The 19,453-nt window shown below is 38.9% G+C and overlaps 1 protein-coding gene across 3 annotated transcripts; it reads right to left on the reverse strand.

The window, feature by feature from the left end:
* Positions 1 to 1,024: 1,024 nt before the first annotated feature.
* On the reverse strand, positions 1,025 to 17,910 carry asns (asparagine synthetase). 3 transcript variants are annotated; one of them, XM_040121770.1, is made up of 14 exons: positions 17,722 to 17,910; positions 15,150 to 15,226; positions 13,136 to 13,391; positions 11,426 to 11,663; positions 11,132 to 11,317; positions 10,931 to 11,032; positions 9,474 to 9,601; positions 9,101 to 9,227; positions 7,995 to 8,101; positions 6,761 to 6,861; positions 5,827 to 5,908; positions 5,522 to 5,677; positions 4,648 to 4,715; positions 2,042 to 2,136 (listed from the first exon to the last, which is right to left on the reverse strand). In XM_040121770.1, the coding sequence occupies exons 1-14, from the start codon at positions 17,851 to 17,853 to the stop codon at positions 2,133 to 2,135; spliced, it is 1,764 nt and encodes a 587-aa protein (XP_039977704.1). In that variant the 5' UTR covers positions 17,854 to 17,910; the 3' UTR covers positions 2,042 to 2,132. The 3 variants fall into 3 exon arrangements, with proteins under 3 accessions (XP_039977703.1, XP_039977705.1, XP_039977704.1); XM_040121769.1 differs by lacking the exon at positions 4,648 to 4,715 and having other exon boundaries at positions 1,025 to 2,136; positions 17,722 to 17,909; XM_040121771.1 differs by lacking the exon at positions 4,648 to 4,715 and having other exon boundaries at positions 1,025 to 2,136; positions 15,150 to 15,221; positions 17,722 to 17,752.
* Positions 17,911 to 19,453: the final 1,543 nt, after the last annotated feature.

The following is a 19,453-nucleotide window of genomic DNA, read 5'->3' on the forward strand; positions in this document are numbered from 1 at the left end:
ACATGGTACATGTTTCGAATTGGATGTCATGACAATGTTTGGTATTTGTCTGGCAAGAGGTGCAAAATCTGTGCTTTCATTTTTGAAATCTAAATATGAATCAGAGCAATAATGGTTACAAACCCAAAACCTAACCCTAACCTAACCTAAACAAGGACATGTCCTTTGCCTCACACATAAAAAAGTCTCTAGGACTGCCTTTTTCCACCTGCACAATATTTTGAAAATTAGAAACATTCTGTCTCAAAAAGAAGCCCAATAACTAAGCCATGCATTTGGTCCCTCTATACTGGACTACTGTAATTATTCATTATAAGGATGTCCCAATAACTCTGAGAAAAGTCTCCAGTTGATCCAAAATGCTGCAGTGTGAGTACTGATAGGATTTAGAAAAACAGATCATATTTCTCATGTGTTAGCTTTTCTTTATTGGCTCCCTGTAAAATCCAATTCAAAATCCTTCTTCTGTACAGAGCCCTTAAACCACGAACCCTTCTGTGTTTGTACTGGTTTATTAGTATCTGGTTTATTTCAAATTGCCATGAATGGGTTATACTAATATTATGTCCATCCTGTTTATATTAATTAATGTTGGCAAAATATTAGGAACACTTTTCAGTATAACCCAGTACAGTGCAAGAGCACCACCAATTACACCCTCCAAAATGACCATTTCAGTTAAAATCACTGGCAAATGTATTTTTGCATAATACTCCCACACTTTAGATGATCCTGTGCAAGGTTTTGTAGCTACAGCTGGTTTTCCAGGGAAACCATGTTTTGACTGGGTGCAGCCATCTTTGCGACGCACCTTTGCCATAATCGATGATGTCTATTATGTGGATGCGTTGCCCAAGACCTAACCAACTTTCATTTAAATTTTTTTCTTTTCATGATTTTTCATGATCCAAAAACTTCGCAGTCTATACTGCACTTGCTTGGGTCCTCAACAATGCAAACGTGAAGTTTGAAGTTGATTGGATGAGTAGTTGTTGAGAAAATTAAAGCAGAGGTAGAAAAGATGGACAGAGATTTTTTGATTTATTAGTAGGATTTATCAACTGGCCAGACAAATCAGATCATCAGAAGGAGTTTGTTATACAGTACAGATTAAAGCAGCAGTCCCAAAAGTTGTATTTCAACATTTTCTAATAAGTAACACTCAAGTGCACTATACATTAACAGTGCATAAAAGGAATCTTTATCTACATACAAGACAAACTTAACCTCAAAAATGACCATCAACTTGCTTCAACATCTGTTATTTTGTGCACTAAAATGTGTTGCCAAGGATGTCACGCTTTCAAAACCAGACATGTTTCAGGTGCCCTCTTCCAACATCTATTTCATGGGCATCTTACTAAACAGATCTTGAATTTTAATCAGCACATCTATTACCAAAGGGGCTTTCACAGTTCATAATTAACATGTTACTGCAACCCAAGACGTCTTTTTATGCTTAAAGTTTATTTTCTTCCAATTTGCGTAGTTAACTACATTGTGTATTAAGTTCAGTGCACAGCAGTACTATGGCTGAACAGACCAATGACAGAAGAATGAAGCTGCCAACGTGTGCTTTCACCACACTGCTGATTTTCAAGGTCTGACTTTTGTGCTGCACACGAAAACCGAAACCTTCATCAGTTTACTTACTAAAGAGCCTGTAGCAGGTTGTAAAAAGTGCTCACAATGGATAAATATGCACATGAATATCCTGAAATGATATGCAGCCGCTGGAGCACACATATCAGCCTTGCTGCATACGAATGGTTACAAAGCTGTGACATCCCAAAATCTGAATAACTAACTCTCTAAACATTAGGTCTGACAAAGAACAGCTAAATTTGAAAGTCTGAAAAACTCCATCACAGTCCCACAAATTTCATTGCTGACTGAGATATACAGGCACACAGCTGTTCCAGTGAATCACTGGTCTTTCTCAGGTTCATAGATAGACAGGGTACGGGCTGATGGGTCGGTGGCGCTGATCCAGTGTGGCATCCAGTAATGGGAGAGCCACTCAGCTCGGCCTGGAAAGTGCTTTTCAAAGACCTGTCTGAAGTAGTAAGCTTCCTTGGTGCATGGAGGGTTGTGAGGGAATGTCTTATGAGCCTTCTCCATCTGCTCATCGTTCACCTGAGAGACAGAGAGCAGATCAGATACTGTGGGACTACAGTTAGTTAATATTGGAAAACCTATCTAGGGGTGACTCCAGCATGTACAATATTTAAACATAATCAAATTAGCTTGGTGTTGTCCATATAAAAATGTACATCATACACATTTAAGCAATGATCATTGACTATAAGCACATTTTCCAAATTCTAACTAAAAAATTATATAGTATATAGTATGCAGATGATTGTTCAGACTTTCAGTGTTATATGCTTTACAATTAACCCTATAACACCTGCTGCAATTCTGTGAAACTTTGGCAAACTCTATCTGCAGATAAAGACCATGTGATTTCATCAAAAACTCTAGAAACAGCTGCTATGTGGACATTAAAGTGATATTGTTTTGTCAACTGATGTTTCCAAGGTCAAGACTGAAATTTAATTTAAGCTCCACTTTTAAGCCAATGTGGACTTAAAGTGCCCTGCAAATGGAAACTTTAAAAAAAAAATAAAAAAAATCCATGACTGAAGATCATGTAATATGACTGAAAGCTCCATAACAGTCTTATATGGACCATGAACATGGAGTGAGATTGTTTTATCAAAAAATAAATAAACTGAGGTAACTGTCATAAACTGAATCCATTGTTGACATTGGACCTCCAGGCAGCCAACAATGTATTTAAACTTACACATGCTACAAATTATGGGTATAAATAATTTTAAAAAATGTACATTTATGCTATATATCTAAATTGTGTCTCAATTTATATTGTGAGGCTTAGCATCAGTCACATCAGTGTCATCAACTGAGGTCTTAAGTGCTGTCTCAAAGTGCATTTTATCCCCTCACAACCCAACAGCAATTCAAGCATGTCACATAACATATGATTGTCACAATCTGTCCCTGTCTTCCCCTTGGCCCCTGTCTCCAGCCTCAGCTCACTGTTCCCAGGACATGTTTCTCCCTTCATCTCACCAGACCCACCTTCCTCTTGTCAACCACAAGTCGTCAGACTTGCCTCCCTGTTTCCAGTCACCTGACTGCCCCGCCCATCCACACACCTGTTCCCACTTGTCTTAAGCCCTGCTGTCACCTGAGCACTCCCCACCTGCACCTCAATTCCCTAAACACCCTAGGACTATATGTGCCAGTTCACTTCCTAACTCGGTTAGCCACTTGCCTGTTACTGCTCCACAGCTAGCTAGTATACAGTCTGTTCCTGCTCTAGAGTCAGCTATCATCCTACCTGTACCACCTCCTGAGATCGCTTGCCTTCTGCCTGTTCCTGATCCTCCACTGCCCTGCACCTGGAGCAACACCCCGTCAGGACCCCAGCCAGACCTTGAGTTGGCTGTCCCTGCTGACGTTCTGTCTGTTCCTGGGTTGGCCGTCCCTGCCAAAGTCTCTTGCCTGTTCCTGAACCGGCCGACACCAAGCCTGTTCCCGAGTCTGTTCCTGAGCCGGCCAACATCAACCCTGTTCCTCGCGCCCTGTTCCTGGTCTCAAACTGCCTGCCTCCTGCCCTGCACCCTGTTTCGACCTGCAGCTGTATCTTCTGGTGCCAGCTGCCATTCCCCATCTCCAGCCTCTTCGACAATCTCCAGAGCGGTCTTGCCTGCATCAACAGTCTCAGCCATCCTCCAGAGGCTCCATCTGTCTGGTTGTCCTCCAGCTTTTCCTCCTGAGGGGACCTACTTTCACCCTTGCCCTCCTGTGCCACCTCCTGAGGTGAGCTGCCTTCCCCTTTGTCATCGGCCTCCTGCTCAACCTCCAAAGCGGTCCTGCCGTCGTCCAAGCCTTTGGGCAGACAGTAACATAAGTGGAGTCTCCTGTTCTTTGACTCTCCAGCCCCCAGGCTGTCTGCTGGAGGGCTCCTGCTCTGCCTCTGTCCCCAGGCCATCCGCTAATGTTACTGCTCATGTTCCAGTGTATTTTTCCTGTGAACATACTATCTGCGTGTTTCTCTCTCTTGTCTCTACCATCCTGTTCAGGTCCAGAGGCATTAACCAGGATGTTGATGTCTCAGTAAGCCATGTCAGTGAGTGAGCATGCAGAGGAATGAAGGTACCTGGAAGTAGCTCACCTAAATGGATTGCAGCCATTTTTAATTTTATTTACTCCTGTGCTTTTCCCGCTTTGACAAGTCAAAATGTCTGCTGGGTAAAGGGTCTGTCCACCTTTGGCTGGGAGAGGATCCTGCCTGTCCCCAGTGTGGAATTTGGCAACCCTCTAAAAACATTTTGGTTGGTTGTGAGACTAGCCTAACTCAAGACAGATACAACTGGCAACACAATCCAGTGCTAAGATGTCTGGCAGCTTAAATTGAGCACAAGAGGGTAACCACCAACATCATTCCTCCAAATGCCCAGATAACATTCCCACACATCTTTCATCCAGGAAGGAGAGAAATGGGGTACTAACCCCTAACCTCCAGACTCACACCCACTGAATGCAGCCAGGGACTGGTAAGTGCGTGTCGACCTAGACCAGAGACTCACCCTCCCATCCGAAATTGCAATGACCAACCTGCGACCAGATCCGGTCCTCTGGTGCAGCTCCTGCCAGCGTGTCTTCATCAGTGCGCTGACGGTCGCCTAGGAGGATGCTATGGATGAGGGATTTGGACGGAAAAGGCACCAACCTTATAGCCGAAGAAGAGGAGCGAGGTTGGAATGTCAAACTGCAACCAGTGGAGGTTGCAGGGGCTTTGCAGCCAGTTCCAGCTCAAAGCTCCTGAGGGAAGTATGAGTCAGAGGGCAGGCCCACAGGAAGGCAATCAAAGAACTTGCCAATGCTGCCGAAAGCAGGAGTCACTGGCTGTGACTGAAAAGAGGACGCTTCGGGCCTGCCAAATGACCAAATGGAGACTTATCATTTGACACACACCGAGGTCTGATCAGCCTGCAAGCAGGCATGTCTTGGCCAAGGGTCTCTTGTGATAAATTGCTGAAACACTAAATGATGCCGGGGTACACAACTGAAGATGTGTCATAATGGTAGTAACATCATCTAGAGGTCATCCTTCAAGTACAACCCCACTCATGTCAACTGTTGTGCAGAAACCTCAGGAATTGTAATAGCCAGTCCTACTAATCAATCAAGTCATCACAGTATGTGGGATTTTCAAAATTCAGGGACACTAATTACTCCTAGATGTATTCTCTGCTTTGTCAAAATTCACTACTGAAGCTGCTGTATGTACAATAAATACAATAAGAGGTCATTCTTAATAAACATTGACCTATTTTAAATGATTTAAATATTCTACTATCAAAATGGCATGTCATTTCTATCTCATAGTTATTTGGACTGATTCCTTCTACTTTCAACATGAAATTGATCAAATTGAACACCATATCATTTACTGTATTATTGGTCTAGATCCTACAGTAACACATACCATAGATTCTAGATGTTCCTGCAGGCAGGTGTACCAGGACTTCTTCACAGACATCACACCATCACTGAAGGCTTCTTTGCGCCTCCACAGGATCTCATCAGGGATCAAGTTGAGACCTTTGAAGGATTCCCTCAGAAGGTGTTTCTCCACTCCATGCTGCTTACATAAGGCACATAACACTATTAAAAATAATTATTTCACTGCTAGAAAACTGAATCAAAGATCAGTTGCTGTATTGGACATCAGGCGTCTGGAGTGAAATAAATTGTGGTTTGACAACACAACAGCTGCAAAGATCAACTGACCTTAGGAATCCTCATCTCCTCAGGCAGGGAGAGGTAGTATGCTGTAAATCTGTGGTCCAGGAAAGGCACTCTGAGCTCCAGACTGAAAAATAAGAAGTTTTGACAAAAAAAAATAAAAAAAAATTGCTTCCCACAAAACTTAACTATGTTAGCTGGTATGAAATGGATGAATCCATTACTATCAATTATCAGTGTCATTATTTGTAATTAATTTACTTATATCAAAATCTGTTTCAACCTTATCAGTTTTATTACTGCAGTTGTTTAGGCTTTTTGGGGTTTAAGAATCACATTTTGCTGTAATTATAATGCATTATTAATGTTATTATGTTATTATGTATTATTGATGTTCTTCAATCATGATGTTGTTGAGCAATTTGTCTTTTTCCTTTCATGAAAGGTTTACCTTTTTGTGGTTAAATTGAAGATCAGCTTAAAATCTTTAGAGCTTTCATCAAGGCTACTGAAAATCAACATTCCTAATAGCTGTTGCACAATACCACAACAGTAACCTGTTAAGTCAGTCTTTTTCGGCCAAATTAAGCAAGTGACTTCCTGAATAAAAACACAAAAAAAAACAAAAAAACAAATTGCACTGATGGAGCATCCTCTGTTTTTGATTACAGGAATGCAAGCACAACAAACAATACTTTCATTGAAACAACAAAAAATTAAATGTTTTAAGAGTTGCCACTAGCATTCTTAGAGAGTAACCTACAATTAAACAGAGCTGAAATCATTCGGTCGTAAGAAGACTAATGGGCAATGATTTTAATAAACAATTATTGATTTAAGTTGTTTTATCAGGCAAAATAATTGCTGTTTCAATATGAGTAGGAAGGGAGATAACATTTTCTACCAGAGAACTAACTACACATCTTTTAATTAATTCTTTAGTGATGGCAGTGGTTGGAAATTAAGTGAAAGGTGTTACCCATGGGCAGCAGTGGTGCGATCAGCACGGAGAACATCAAACAGGTAGAGTTCGTTCATCAGTCGAACACTCTCCTCTGCAGCTGCTTTAGGAGTAGGAGCCTGGGAGGAGGAACACGGATCATATCATCATATCAATATCATAGCCCCTTTCGGACATGCAAACCTTTACGTTAACGTGATGGAATCTTACTAGGTCGGCCTTACTGAATAAATGCCCAAGTCACATTTACAAAAAGTCATGACAGCAATCTTACTAGGTTGGACCTGGTAACATATTCATCACTCTGAACACAGCACTAGTCTCAACCGAATGCAGTCAGAGTAATGTAAAGACCATAGCAGCACAAAGTGAAAAATGCAGCGAAAGATTAAATTTGTGTCTTTTTCCATCTACTAAGATCACAGTATTTAATGTATAATCTAAATCATCATCTATTATGCAAAAGGAAAATGCGGTCCAACTATGAAACACTTTGAAAGAGCCAATTTGAAGTTGTTGAGATTCTTTTCATGTCAGATCAGTCTATAAAAACTATTTAACATTGCGGTGCGACTGGAGCAGACAAGTTTAAAAACCTTCATATAATCACAGTAATAATCTGACAACACTCTCACCCTCTATCTTCAATTTTTATTCATGTCAACTGCATGCTACAATAAATGAATATACAGCATAATGCTTACATACAACACGTGACCGAAATTCTTCCTTTTCCTCTGGTTCATTTTGTGAAAAAAAAGTTAAACAGTAAATGGTCTCCACTTAAATAGCGCTTTTCTAGTCTTATCGACCACTCAAGGCGCTCTACACTACATGCCACATTCACCGATTCATACAACTCACTCACTCACTCACTCAAACTGATGGCACAGCCATCAGGGGCAATTTGGGGTTCAGTATTTTGCCCCAAGGATACTTCGACATGCAGACTGGTGAAGCCAGGGATCAAACCACCAACTTTCCAGTTAGTGGACGACCCACACTACCTCCTGAGCCACAGACTCAGTAAACAAAATGAAAATCAAACATCGATTTATGGTTTACATTTTTTACTGCTTTATCATTTGCACGAGCATTCAACATTTCGAGTGTTAATTGTTGGGACAAAACAGGAATTAAATGAGTCTCAATTTAACATCATGTCATTCAATGCTTGTGTACTGCTGGATATTATTAATCAAACCGTAGTTTGACTGATTCAGCTACTGTGAATGGTTACTGGAGGACTTGCCTTGTGGAAGTAGATGTATCCCTGAGTCAGCTCATCTGAACCCTCTCCAGAGAAGATCACCACACTGTCTGTTTTCTCCCTGATGTACTTTGAAACCAAGTACATCCCTACAATGGAACAGAAGTACGTGCGTGATTACAAGGAGATAGCACACTTCATGACCTAATTAGAATACAAGTTCATATGAGTTAATGGGGAATGAACCAGAAAAATAGTCACACCACAAAGCTAAGTCCCAAAAATTACTGTAGTGCATACAGGATTCTCTGAAAGTTGGCTAATGCAATGCATTTTGACTCCAAAACTGGTGATCAAGGGCTACACATTACATCCAATGTTCATATGACATTCTCTGTGCCAAAATCCAACAATAAATAATGAAATGGAGCTATACAAACTTAAAATTTTCAAATCAACAAATATTCATAACAAATGAGAGACTGATGAGCCACAACATTAAAACCACCTCCTTAATATTGTGTATGTACCCTTGTAATGCCAAAACAGCCCTGACCTGTCAAGACATGAACTCCACAAGACCTCTAAAGGCATCCTGTGGTATCAGGCACCAACACGTTAGCATCAAATCCTATAAGTCCTGTAAGTTGCAAGGTCGGGCCTCCATGGATCAGACTTGTTTTCCCCACACATCTACAGATGCTCAATCGAACTGAGATCTCAGGAATTTGGAGGCCAACTAAACACCTTGATCTCTTTGTCATGTTCCTCAAACCATTCCTGAATATATTTTGCAGTGTGTCCGGGTGCATTATCCTGCTGAAAGAGGCCGCTGCCATCAGGGGTGTACTTTGTCTGCAGCAATGTTTAGGTAGGTGGTACCTGTCTTAGCTTGATTTTCAATGCATCCAACTATAATAAAAAACACAACTACATAACATCAAATACATTTGTTTCCAAATTGTCTTTTGGCAAAAAAAAAAACAAAAACAAAAAAAAAACCACTGCACTATAGACACATTTAACATTTTCAGTTGGCCTAATTGTTTTAGTTGTCCAAAGCCAATTTACATTCATACGCATAAGTAAGTACGCTTGTTTTTGTAGTTTTCTCATTCATATTTTTATATTTTTTATTTTATACACACCAACAGAGGCACGTATGGTTGTGATGTCATAGGTCTCCAGGTGGAAGATCACTTCCTCTAATGCTTGGATGCCTTCTTCTGCAGTGAAGTTCACCTCATGGTGTTCACTGCCAATGTGAGCTGCAACCTGACACACAAAACAACTGACTAAAAAACACATCAAACTCCACATTTTGCTTTCCAAGAGAACCAACCACAAACACTTCATATCATACTCTTTACAAAAAGTAGCCAGAAAAAGTGTTTGGCTATTTAACTAAAAGTAGATAGTTCACAATTAAAACTAGTTCACAGTATGGACAGTTATCTGTGGACCTTTAACGTTGATGCTAAGGGATGTTACATGATCTGAAAGTCTATCAGAAGAGCTGACCTTGCGAGCAGCTATAATGTCTGGACTGTCCTCTGACCCGATAGAAAATGTCTGGATGGGATACTGCAGCTTCTCCTCTTTGGCCAGTTTCACCAGTGTGGCAGCAACCAAACTGGAGTCTAGACCACCTGAGGAATAGACAACATGAAGGAGGACCCCTGACACAAACCAAATTGATTCCCACCTGTTTCATCAATAACACTTTGCAAAAAATAACTAAATTCAGGCTAAGCTGATGACAACATAACATGGACAAATACCTCAATTTCATGAAAGGAAATGTGCAGTAAACTGTTCGGTAAGTGTGTTACACACTAAAAATATACTGAAAAATCTGTCCTGTATTTTATATTATCTTACCAATATTCATCTTATGTTTACTGTATGTGTTTAATCAATAAATAACTTTAGCATAAGCCCGTCAGATTCTTAAATCTTGACAAAAAGTTAGCCATAGGTCTAGTCACACCAACATTTTTAACAGTGAAATTTTGGAACAAAATAAATTTGTTTAAATGGAAATGCTACAATTAGTGGATTGTAGCCAAAGTAAATTCTGGACAACTTTTCACACAGAGTTCAATATAAAATTGGGTCCAAATGTTCAAGACCACTTTCCCACGTGGTCTCAGACTTTTGGACCCCACTGTATGTTAAATTTGACACATGACCTTGACCCATTGACCAACAGCAAAACATTTTGACAGCACTGACCTTCAAAGGACCGGAGAGAACTAAAGAGTCCAAATTGGAGTAAACTGGTCAACTAGTTATGTCACACCATCCAATTTTATACTTCCGTTCTCTGCTGCAATATAAACTTTACCATTAAAGGACAGGAGACGGGAGCTGATGGTTACAATATCTCTCTTGAATTAAATGTATTTACTTATTGTCTGGTCAGCAACCTTGCCGCCAATTGGCTAACCAGCTAGTTGGTGGGCTATACTGAATCCAAAGTTTTCCTTCCTTCCATAGGTTAAATTTAGATCTGCAATTGTTTATTGTTGATGCCTGAAACAGTTTTCAATGGTAGCCTCATTAACATTCACAACTTGTAGGTACAACCTTAAAATGAGATGAGCAACAGAATATATGAAATGTTGATTAAATGTACCTGACGTTTACAAATTTAGCTGTATCGTACTTTTCCCATTATTTTTCATGGAGGTTCTTGATCCAGATATAAGAGGTCCTAATTCAAAACTATTAGGTACAGGTCCTTTGGTACAGGATGCGGTGTACAATACCTAAGGAAAATACACTAAAAGTGCATGTTGGTTTGATTCATTTACTCAATGAGAATCTACTTTTGTCACTCAAAGTATTACTGTAGGTTTTTTATAAGGGCTTCTCTTAAAGTATGTAAGTTGTTTACTTTTAAATAATTCGTTGCTATAACTTTTTCATGTAACAAACAGCAACAACAGCTTTTTCAGTACAGAATGTTTTATTACCTGACAGAAGACAACCAATTCTCCTGTGAGCCATTAGACGTTTCCTTACAGCATTCTCAAACAGGGTTCTGATGTTGGTTTTCACTGTTTCCTCATCAAACCCTGTGGAGACAGTTTTTTTTTGTTTGTTTTTTTAAATGGCATACAAAATGCTTACCAAATGACTAAATTAACATTAGTTAACTATGAACAGTTACATACTTGTAGGTAGTCTCTCCAAAGTGTCGCAGATGGCATGAGCAGGCTCTTTTGTGCAGCAGTGAAACTGCTCCATTAAAATAGACTGAACTTTTCCATTCTGCTTCAAATCAAAGGCCTCAAAGTGCCCAGGGAGAAAAGGGACAATGTTGGCAGGAGTGGCCATTGCATGGGTAATGTCTGTAAGGCCTTTGATCAGAATGACAACAGGTTAAGCAGTGCTGAAAAGGTGAAAAACATTTTTCAAAAGAGTATAAAAGACCCAGATTTAAGACGGGTAATAAATGATCAAACTACCTTTAGCCTCTGAGCAGACTGCAAGGAATCCATCATTTGTGAGGAGTTTGAACAAAGGCCGGACACCATACGTATCCCTTCCCAAAAAGACTTTTCTGTTGGCAGTGTCCAGCAGAGTGAAAGCAAACACACCATCCAGGAGAGAAGCCATCCTCTGGATGCCAAAGCGGTCATACAGGTGGAGCAAAATTTCACCGTCCACTTTAGTCTGGTAATCAAACTCAAACTGCTTCCTCAACTAAAACAACATTAGAGAGATAGCACACAAGGGGTTAATTTTGGTTATCTGGTTTCTTCACATAAATGTTCATCCTTCTCTATCATTAACATGACACTGGAATAGACAAAGCCGATATTATTTCGGCATGGGGAGATTTTTTTTGGTTCCATGTCGTAGTCTCAGTGAGGCCAAAGTTGATCTTGTAATTCTAGTTATTCTTGCTGTCACTTCACATTATCTGCATATTGTGGTATTAGAGCAAAAGCTGAATTTTTTCAATGATACAATAAAACCCCCTTAATTCAAAGGCAGATCCCTTTAAATTGCAAAATCATGTTGATCCATTATAGCTGAATGAAGAAAGGAATGAGTAAAAGCTATGGGTCGGCTGGTTATCTGCCTGGCCGATTATCTGATCAGATATGCAACATTTTTGATTATTGGAATTTTTTTTTTGTAATCCGATGGCTGATAAAAATAAATTTAAAAATACAATACTTTAGCTCAAATGCAGCTGCCTATCTCTGTCTATAGTCACCACTCTATGGTCTCGAGCAATGTCCCGCCTGCAGCACTATCTGATTGATTACACATCATGAATAATAGCGTATCAACACTGAAGGCTACTGTGCCAGACAGGCACAGAGGAATGCATTTGCAGACTGGAGCAGCTCCGGTGAGCAAGTGGAGCTGTGTTTCAATGGTAAGGCAGCAGATATTGTAGAAGTTGCAATAAACATCACAATCTTATGATCTATTTCTATGATGACAAGCAGGCCCAGTTTCCCCCTTACACTGAACATACCCGAATGATGCAATTTGTTGCAGTGATATACAGTTAACTTAGAATAAGATAATACCATATAGCGAACATCAATGACGTAAGGTGCCTGCGCAGATTCTAAAGGATAGTATAAGACAGTAGCCACCCCAGCCACAACCTGTTCACCCTGCTGCCATCTGGGAAGCAATACAGAAGTATCATAGGTGATATTGCCGAATCACCAAACTTTGGAGCAGTCTCTTTCCTCGGGCTGTGGGACGATGGAATTCTTCCTCCACACTCCACAACCAACACAGTTTTATTTTTATGACTTGATTATTTATTCATTCGTTTATGTAACTTCTGTTTTTGTGAGTAGCATAAAGGAACTACATCTGTAGTTTCGTTTTACAATCTTGTGTTGCATAACAATAATTGAATTGAATCTTGAATCACAAGAACAAGTGTTCCCTTTAACTTGCTGCTCTGTGTCAGTTTTTCCCAGAAATGTAGAGCAGTTAAACCAGTGGGTTTTGAAATTTTTGCTTTGGGAACTTTGATGTGAGCCTCAGTGCTCTGTGATACAACATTCCTGTTTTTTAATACAATATGTGACTTTTTCAGTTTCACAGTATAACTATGGGACTGAACATGTCTAATCTTATCCAGGGCAGAGTTTCTGAAACTACTACCAAAAAATGCAGATGGCTAGCTACCATATGCTTACCGTGCGATGGTTGTAAATTTCTCCATTGTAGATGAGCCACAAGAACGGAAACTTCTTGATGCGTAAGGGTTGCATGCCATACAGCTGGTCCACAATAGCCAGCCGGTGGAAGCCAAAGCAGCAGTTAGTGAAGTCATTGACATTCTCAAAACGGAAGGCATCAGGGCCCCTGTGAGCAATCTTCATGGCACTAGTACACTGAACTGAGAGGCACTCATCACTGCCAAACAAAGCCCAGATACCACACATTTCACAGCTGTGGAAGAGGGATGGAAAAAAGAGGGACAGACGGATACAGTATTGATTCATATAAAAGAAATGTAAAATAACTGTGGCATACTAACTAAATGGAGTCCAGTACCAACACCTACTTGTTGGTACCATATCCAAACAGTTTGAAAGTCTTACATTTCTAAGAAATGCTTGTAAAAACACTGAAAAATATGTGATGAGTAAGGATTTGTCAAATCTGCTGTAAACCAAACTAGAAAATTAAGATATTCCAATGACACTTACACCAAAGAGCTATTGTGAGCATTAACAAGGAGTTACTGCAACAGAAAGTGTTCAATAGTGAGGTTATTTTACCTATTCTACAGCTGGTGAATTACAGAAGATCAATTACACATTGTGCATAAAAAGAACCACTCTATTCTGCAGGGACACCCTGACTGGCTAGAGTTTGGTGGATGATTCATTCCCCACCCCTACAATGAGCCTTAACATGAACTAAAGCTGTGCCCAGCCTCTGTGAGGTTCAAGAAAGAGAAAGGACTGTTGCCTTTTAGGGGTACTGCTGATACACAGGGTTACATTATTATAACATAATACACCCAGTGAGAGGCTCCTAAATAACACAGAATTACTGTGGATTTTCAAATTCGCAAAAAACTAAGGACACCGGGAACCTGAGCTAGGAGAAATCCCCCCTCCCCCTGAGTGCAGCAAAGCTGATATATTAGACATCAGCAGGGGTTAACATCAAACTTGACAAATTATAGTCGAGCTACATTTTTGACCTCATCAGACATTAACTACTTTTCTTCTCTCCTTTCCTCTCGGCTATGGCGGCAGAAACAGTCTGACATTTCTTTAACTTAAAAAAAAAATAAAAAAAAATAAAATCAGCATCACAGTCGTAATGGTTTCTTTATCATCAGACAAATGAGAAAAAATACTCTAAGAAATGTGATAATTTAAAATTTATATTTCACCTTTTTGAATATCACTTCTGGCTGTCGGTATAACCAAATTTACCTGCAAGTAACACCGTTCCTTCTCATATCATATTAAGTACTTTTTTCAAAACTCAGAGTTAACAGCCAGTTGATAACCGGCTTTATGATACAGGTTATCCAGGATGGCCAATCTTGGGATCAGTGAAGCCACATATCGAACAGACGCGACACGTTTAGCTTGCTTCGTAGTACAGTCCTCAGGTCCAGATTTTAAAAAAAAAAAAAAAAAAAAAAAGTACTCATTTAGCTTACTTGTGTTCCGTTCTCGTGTGTCAAGGGCACCTAACGCCGATCTCCGTTTATACATTGTACCAAATAAAAGTCTGCTTCACTATGGGCAAAAACTTTAAAAGCTAACAACATCATACGTAGCTGTCATATATTATTACGTTGTGTTCCATTTGCTTTATAGTCTCAAAGTAGCTCATCCTTTATTCTCACCATCTTCCAACTCATGGTGTTTCACGCCGGACAAGGGAGAGCGGAGGTTAGCGATGTGAATTTAATATCCTGCTAAGATATCTGACATGCTGCTTGTTGGGTAATATATACGAGGAGCTCTCAAAAACACCCTACTAATTTGGAAATTAGTCAGTCAGGCTCTATGTGTGTGGATACTTTTTATTGACAACATATTAGAGGAAATTTAAAAATTAAAGTTTTTGAAGAAAAATTCTGCTCCAAACTCCATTCAAGTGAAAGTCGCTATTTCTGTTCAACCCACGAGAATGTAGAGATGAACAACAAAGACATTTAGTCGCAGCCTAATCACTTACCTTGTTCTTGATTCCTGTAGAGATTTTGTTAGAGACAGTAATGTCACTCCGTTGTACTGAGTAAAGGTTCGACTACACTGCCGGGAAGTGAGACAAGCAATATATAACCGGAATTAGTGACAGTCTTCAAAATAAGAGCGTACATACAAGCAATGATGTAGCTAAAATTTCGTTAAAGCTAAAAATTACCCTCAAATTCGTTATAAAAAAAAAAAAATCGATAGAATATATGAAAACTACAACTGTTAAACACATACTTGCTGGACACACTTAGTCTTATTATTAATAGTTGTAGTACTAGTAGCCGAAGTGATAGTTTGTCGAATGGACATAATTTTCTGATAATTTCGGCCAAAACCATATGCTTGAAATATTGGAAAAGAATGAAAACACGTTATAGTACTATGACTATTTATAAATTTACATTTAATATTTATGGATGTCTTTATTTTTGGTCATACAAATTTTAATTCCAAAAGCCTGATATTATTTGGTTAAAAAAAAAAAAAAAAAAAAAAAAAAAAAAATTATTTTGAAGGCTATATCCATAGGTGGTTGTTTTAATCTTACCAACTAGATGGCGCGGCCACATGTCTAACTGCAACAGTAAATTCTGTTGCATCATCTACCGGATTGGCATCTCATTATACACAGTCTATGGTGGAATCACCTAATAAAGTAGTTTGATTTAGACCTAGTTGCAGAAGCAATAGTACAACCATTTACTATTGCGATCCGTGTGCCTGGAGATTTTTATTTTAATCAGGTGTGGGGTTACGGGATTTAAGAATCGTACTACCTGGTGAAGGGTAGTTGATTTGGAGGCATACAGTCTAGTTTGATGCAAGCTACCATATGATCTACAAATACAGTGCATAATTTTGATTGAAAATGTTTAACATGCATCGAGAGCTAATTTGGGCCGCCTCCGTAACTTGTTTTACGAATTGTACATGAGGAATATGACTTGGCCTGAGAGTAAAATAAAATAAATTCAAATCAGAGGATTTTTTTTAAAATCCCTGTAGGGAGAAGAGAGGAATAAGAGCAAAGGAGATAGAGAAGAAAAGGTAAAGAAATTATTACAGAACCTGCCAATTTATTATTCTAAACAGGAAAATAGAAAATGAGGCAAGCAACAGTAACCAACCAAAGTATTTTATATAGTGTACTATTTATTAAAAATTTAACATAGCTTCACTCACCATGGTAGGCCACTGTATGATTTTCTGACAGTTTACAAAATTACTTAGTACCTAATTTTATCAGCTGGCCTTCACCATAGTTAATTAGTTCAACAGTTAACATGGTCAAAATATATGAACCCCGAATTGTTCCCCTTTATTATTTCCTAGAGAAAGACATTGGATATTTTAATAATATATTAACCACCGAACTGGAAATGTCCCTGGTTTTCATTTCAGAAATCGCCACCTTAATGTGGCAGGGACACTGTAGACGCAAACTGAACAGCTATTTTATTTTAATTTTCTACAAATTAAACTATTTGTTTTTACACATTTATTCAGTCAAGCTTTATTTTGAAGGGTCGATCCATGGGTCTGTTTTTTCCCTGCCAACCTGACACTGCAGTCTTCACATACAAGGTTGGATTGTGGTTGGAATAAACATACCATAAACTGAACAGATGCTATGCATTGTATGTTACAGAAGTTGCCATGAATAGAGAGTGTAAAATGGCTATCTGCCATTGTGTATGCACATTATGGGGGGAAAAAAACAAAAACAAACAAACAAACAAACAAAAAAAACAGCGTAACAGAAAACACAGCTAAAATCGCAGTATTTTGCAATCAAATTCAGATTCAAATATAATTCAAGCAATGTTTGTAACATGTAAACTTTAGTGTAAAGTTGGTCTGGTAGCTGTTTTTCATGGTTTGGGCTAATCCCCTAGTTTCAATTAAGTGTAATGTGCTGGTGTCCACTGAACACAAACTTTAGTTTAATGACTCTTTCTGGTGTTGAATTACCTATGCAATTGGCGTAATGTGTCAAGAAACTAGATTTTTTTTTTGCCACATTTCTACATCCACAGACTACTGCGTATCCTGCGTTTTGTATGGATAATTGTTGATTTAAAGGGCTTTAAATTTTCAAGATATTAATTTTAAGTATTGCAACTTACCCAATTCATAGCCACCATAATTGTAATTATGTGTTACACACCAACAAAGAAAAAATTATGCATTTATATTCAATTAATTCCACTTTCTTGATCTCATCCCTTGTATTTAATCTAAATTAAGTATACACAGACTAGCAACAACATTAATTTTAATGTTATGGCTGATTTGTGTATATGACAGGTCTAACTACAGTCCAAGCAGGTGTGTGACTTTTTAAGAGTGCATCATAGCACAGAGACAACACTGGTGAAAGCTACAAATGACCTTCTTACTGCATCAAAGGATTTGTCTTTGTACTTCTCTTATTAGATCATAATGCTGCAAGAATTCTGTGATCATCTGCTTAAATTGTCTTCCATGGACCTCCAGGCCTTTTGGTGTTGCTGAACTTGCCAGTGCATTCCTTCTAATTAAGTACTTACCAAATTGTTGATTTGGCCACTCCTAAAGTTTTTTTCTTTCTGTCTGATAAGTTTGTTTAGTTTTTTCAGCCTAATGATGGCTTCCTTCAGTTGCATCGACACCTCTTTGGACCACATCTTGAGAGTTCCCATGACAAGTTACCAAATACAAATTCAGCACATGGAATCAACTCCAGAGCTTTTGTCTGCCTAATTTGTCATGAAATAATGAGGGGACAGGCCACACCTGGCCATGAAACTGATTGTCAGTGAATTAACCAATTACTTTGGAGCCTCTGAAAATGGAGGTACTATCAATCACATCTTGATGACTTTTTTTCTAATCCATTGTGGTGGTTAACAGAGGAAAAATTAGGAAATTTGTATCACCTTTATTGACCTGACAGTATATGGCACTATGAATGCATGTCTATATACCCAAATACTGACTGACTGAAAAAATAACTCCTAGTCTCAAGCTTGACAGGAGAGAATTTTTCTAACATGACAATGATCCCATACACACTGCACAAATCACACACAAGTTGTAAAGAAGAAAAAAGAGAAAACTATGATGTGGACTATTGTATCCCCTGATTTGAATCCAATGAAACACCTTTGGAGTATTTTTAAAGCAGAAAGTAGAGCAACAAACCCCCTTCAGGAAAGAGCATCTGAAAAGAATAATCTGTTCAAAATGACAGAACATCTCTCCACAAATTTTTGCAAGACTGGCATCATCCATGCCCAGAAGGAACAGAAAAAGAATGGAAACTCACTAATGAAGGCTGTGCAACTTTTTTTTGCAGTTTGTTCTTAAATATGGACTTTTCATTATAGTTTCATTAGTCAAAACATTTTTTTTTAAATTAAATGGGCTTCATTCTTCTTGGGCCTTGACTAAAAACAAAATTGTATTAAATGGGCAGGATTTGTAATTCTTTAACATTTTAATGATACTGACCAGTGTTTACTGTGTTTTGTTGTATACTGAACACTCTGCCATTCACTGTAATGTAAAATCTTTAATGCAGATGACAATATTTAATACCAGCTGCTTGTCACTTAAGAGAATTTCCTACCAACTAGCCATATCTATGCCCCCCAAGACATGTCAGATGTTACAAATTTTGGGAATCTGGCAGCTGAAAAGACTCACTTTGAAGATCCATGTGGAACATCTGATTAGCAGAAAAATTTCTGTGATGTCCACAGGTTCTTTTATAACCTTGTTCATGAAATTAGCCTTAAACTGGAAATCACTGGTGTACTCACTTTTATAGCAGCAATCACAGGACAATCTAACCTGTGTTTTTGGCTGGACCACAACAACAGGGCCAGCCTTATAAACGTGAATGTCTGTGACTGAGTGCTGACGTTATGCCTTTGGTCGACTGGCTGAGTATTGGAGTTTCCCCATTGGCCGTTGCTCTTTAAAGATATATTGGCGCAAACTGTTTCTACTGCATCATCAAAGGGGCGTTTACAGCCAATTTAGCACCTTTGCTGCTGAGTTACAAACGTTTCACACATCTTTAGCAACTTTTCTTCACAAAAGTACATAGTGACAAATCTAGCAACTTTTTAGACAAACCTTAGCTAGTTTCTGTAGGAGAGAGAGGCCAGTATTGCACTGTGAGCACAAGGCTGGGCTTTCCTTCCACAGCCACAACTCTATAGGCATCTCATTCAGTTGACGAAACAGTAGCTGAAATAGACATGAATGAGCCCCTAACTTTCTCTCAGAGTGATC

This window comes from Xiphias gladius, chromosome 24, assembly GCF_016859285.1.
Source record: "Xiphias gladius isolate SHS-SW01 ecotype Sanya breed wild chromosome 24, ASM1685928v1, whole genome shotgun sequence".
Taxonomy (NCBI): domain Eukaryota; kingdom Metazoa; phylum Chordata; class Actinopteri; order Istiophoriformes; family Xiphiidae; genus Xiphias; species Xiphias gladius.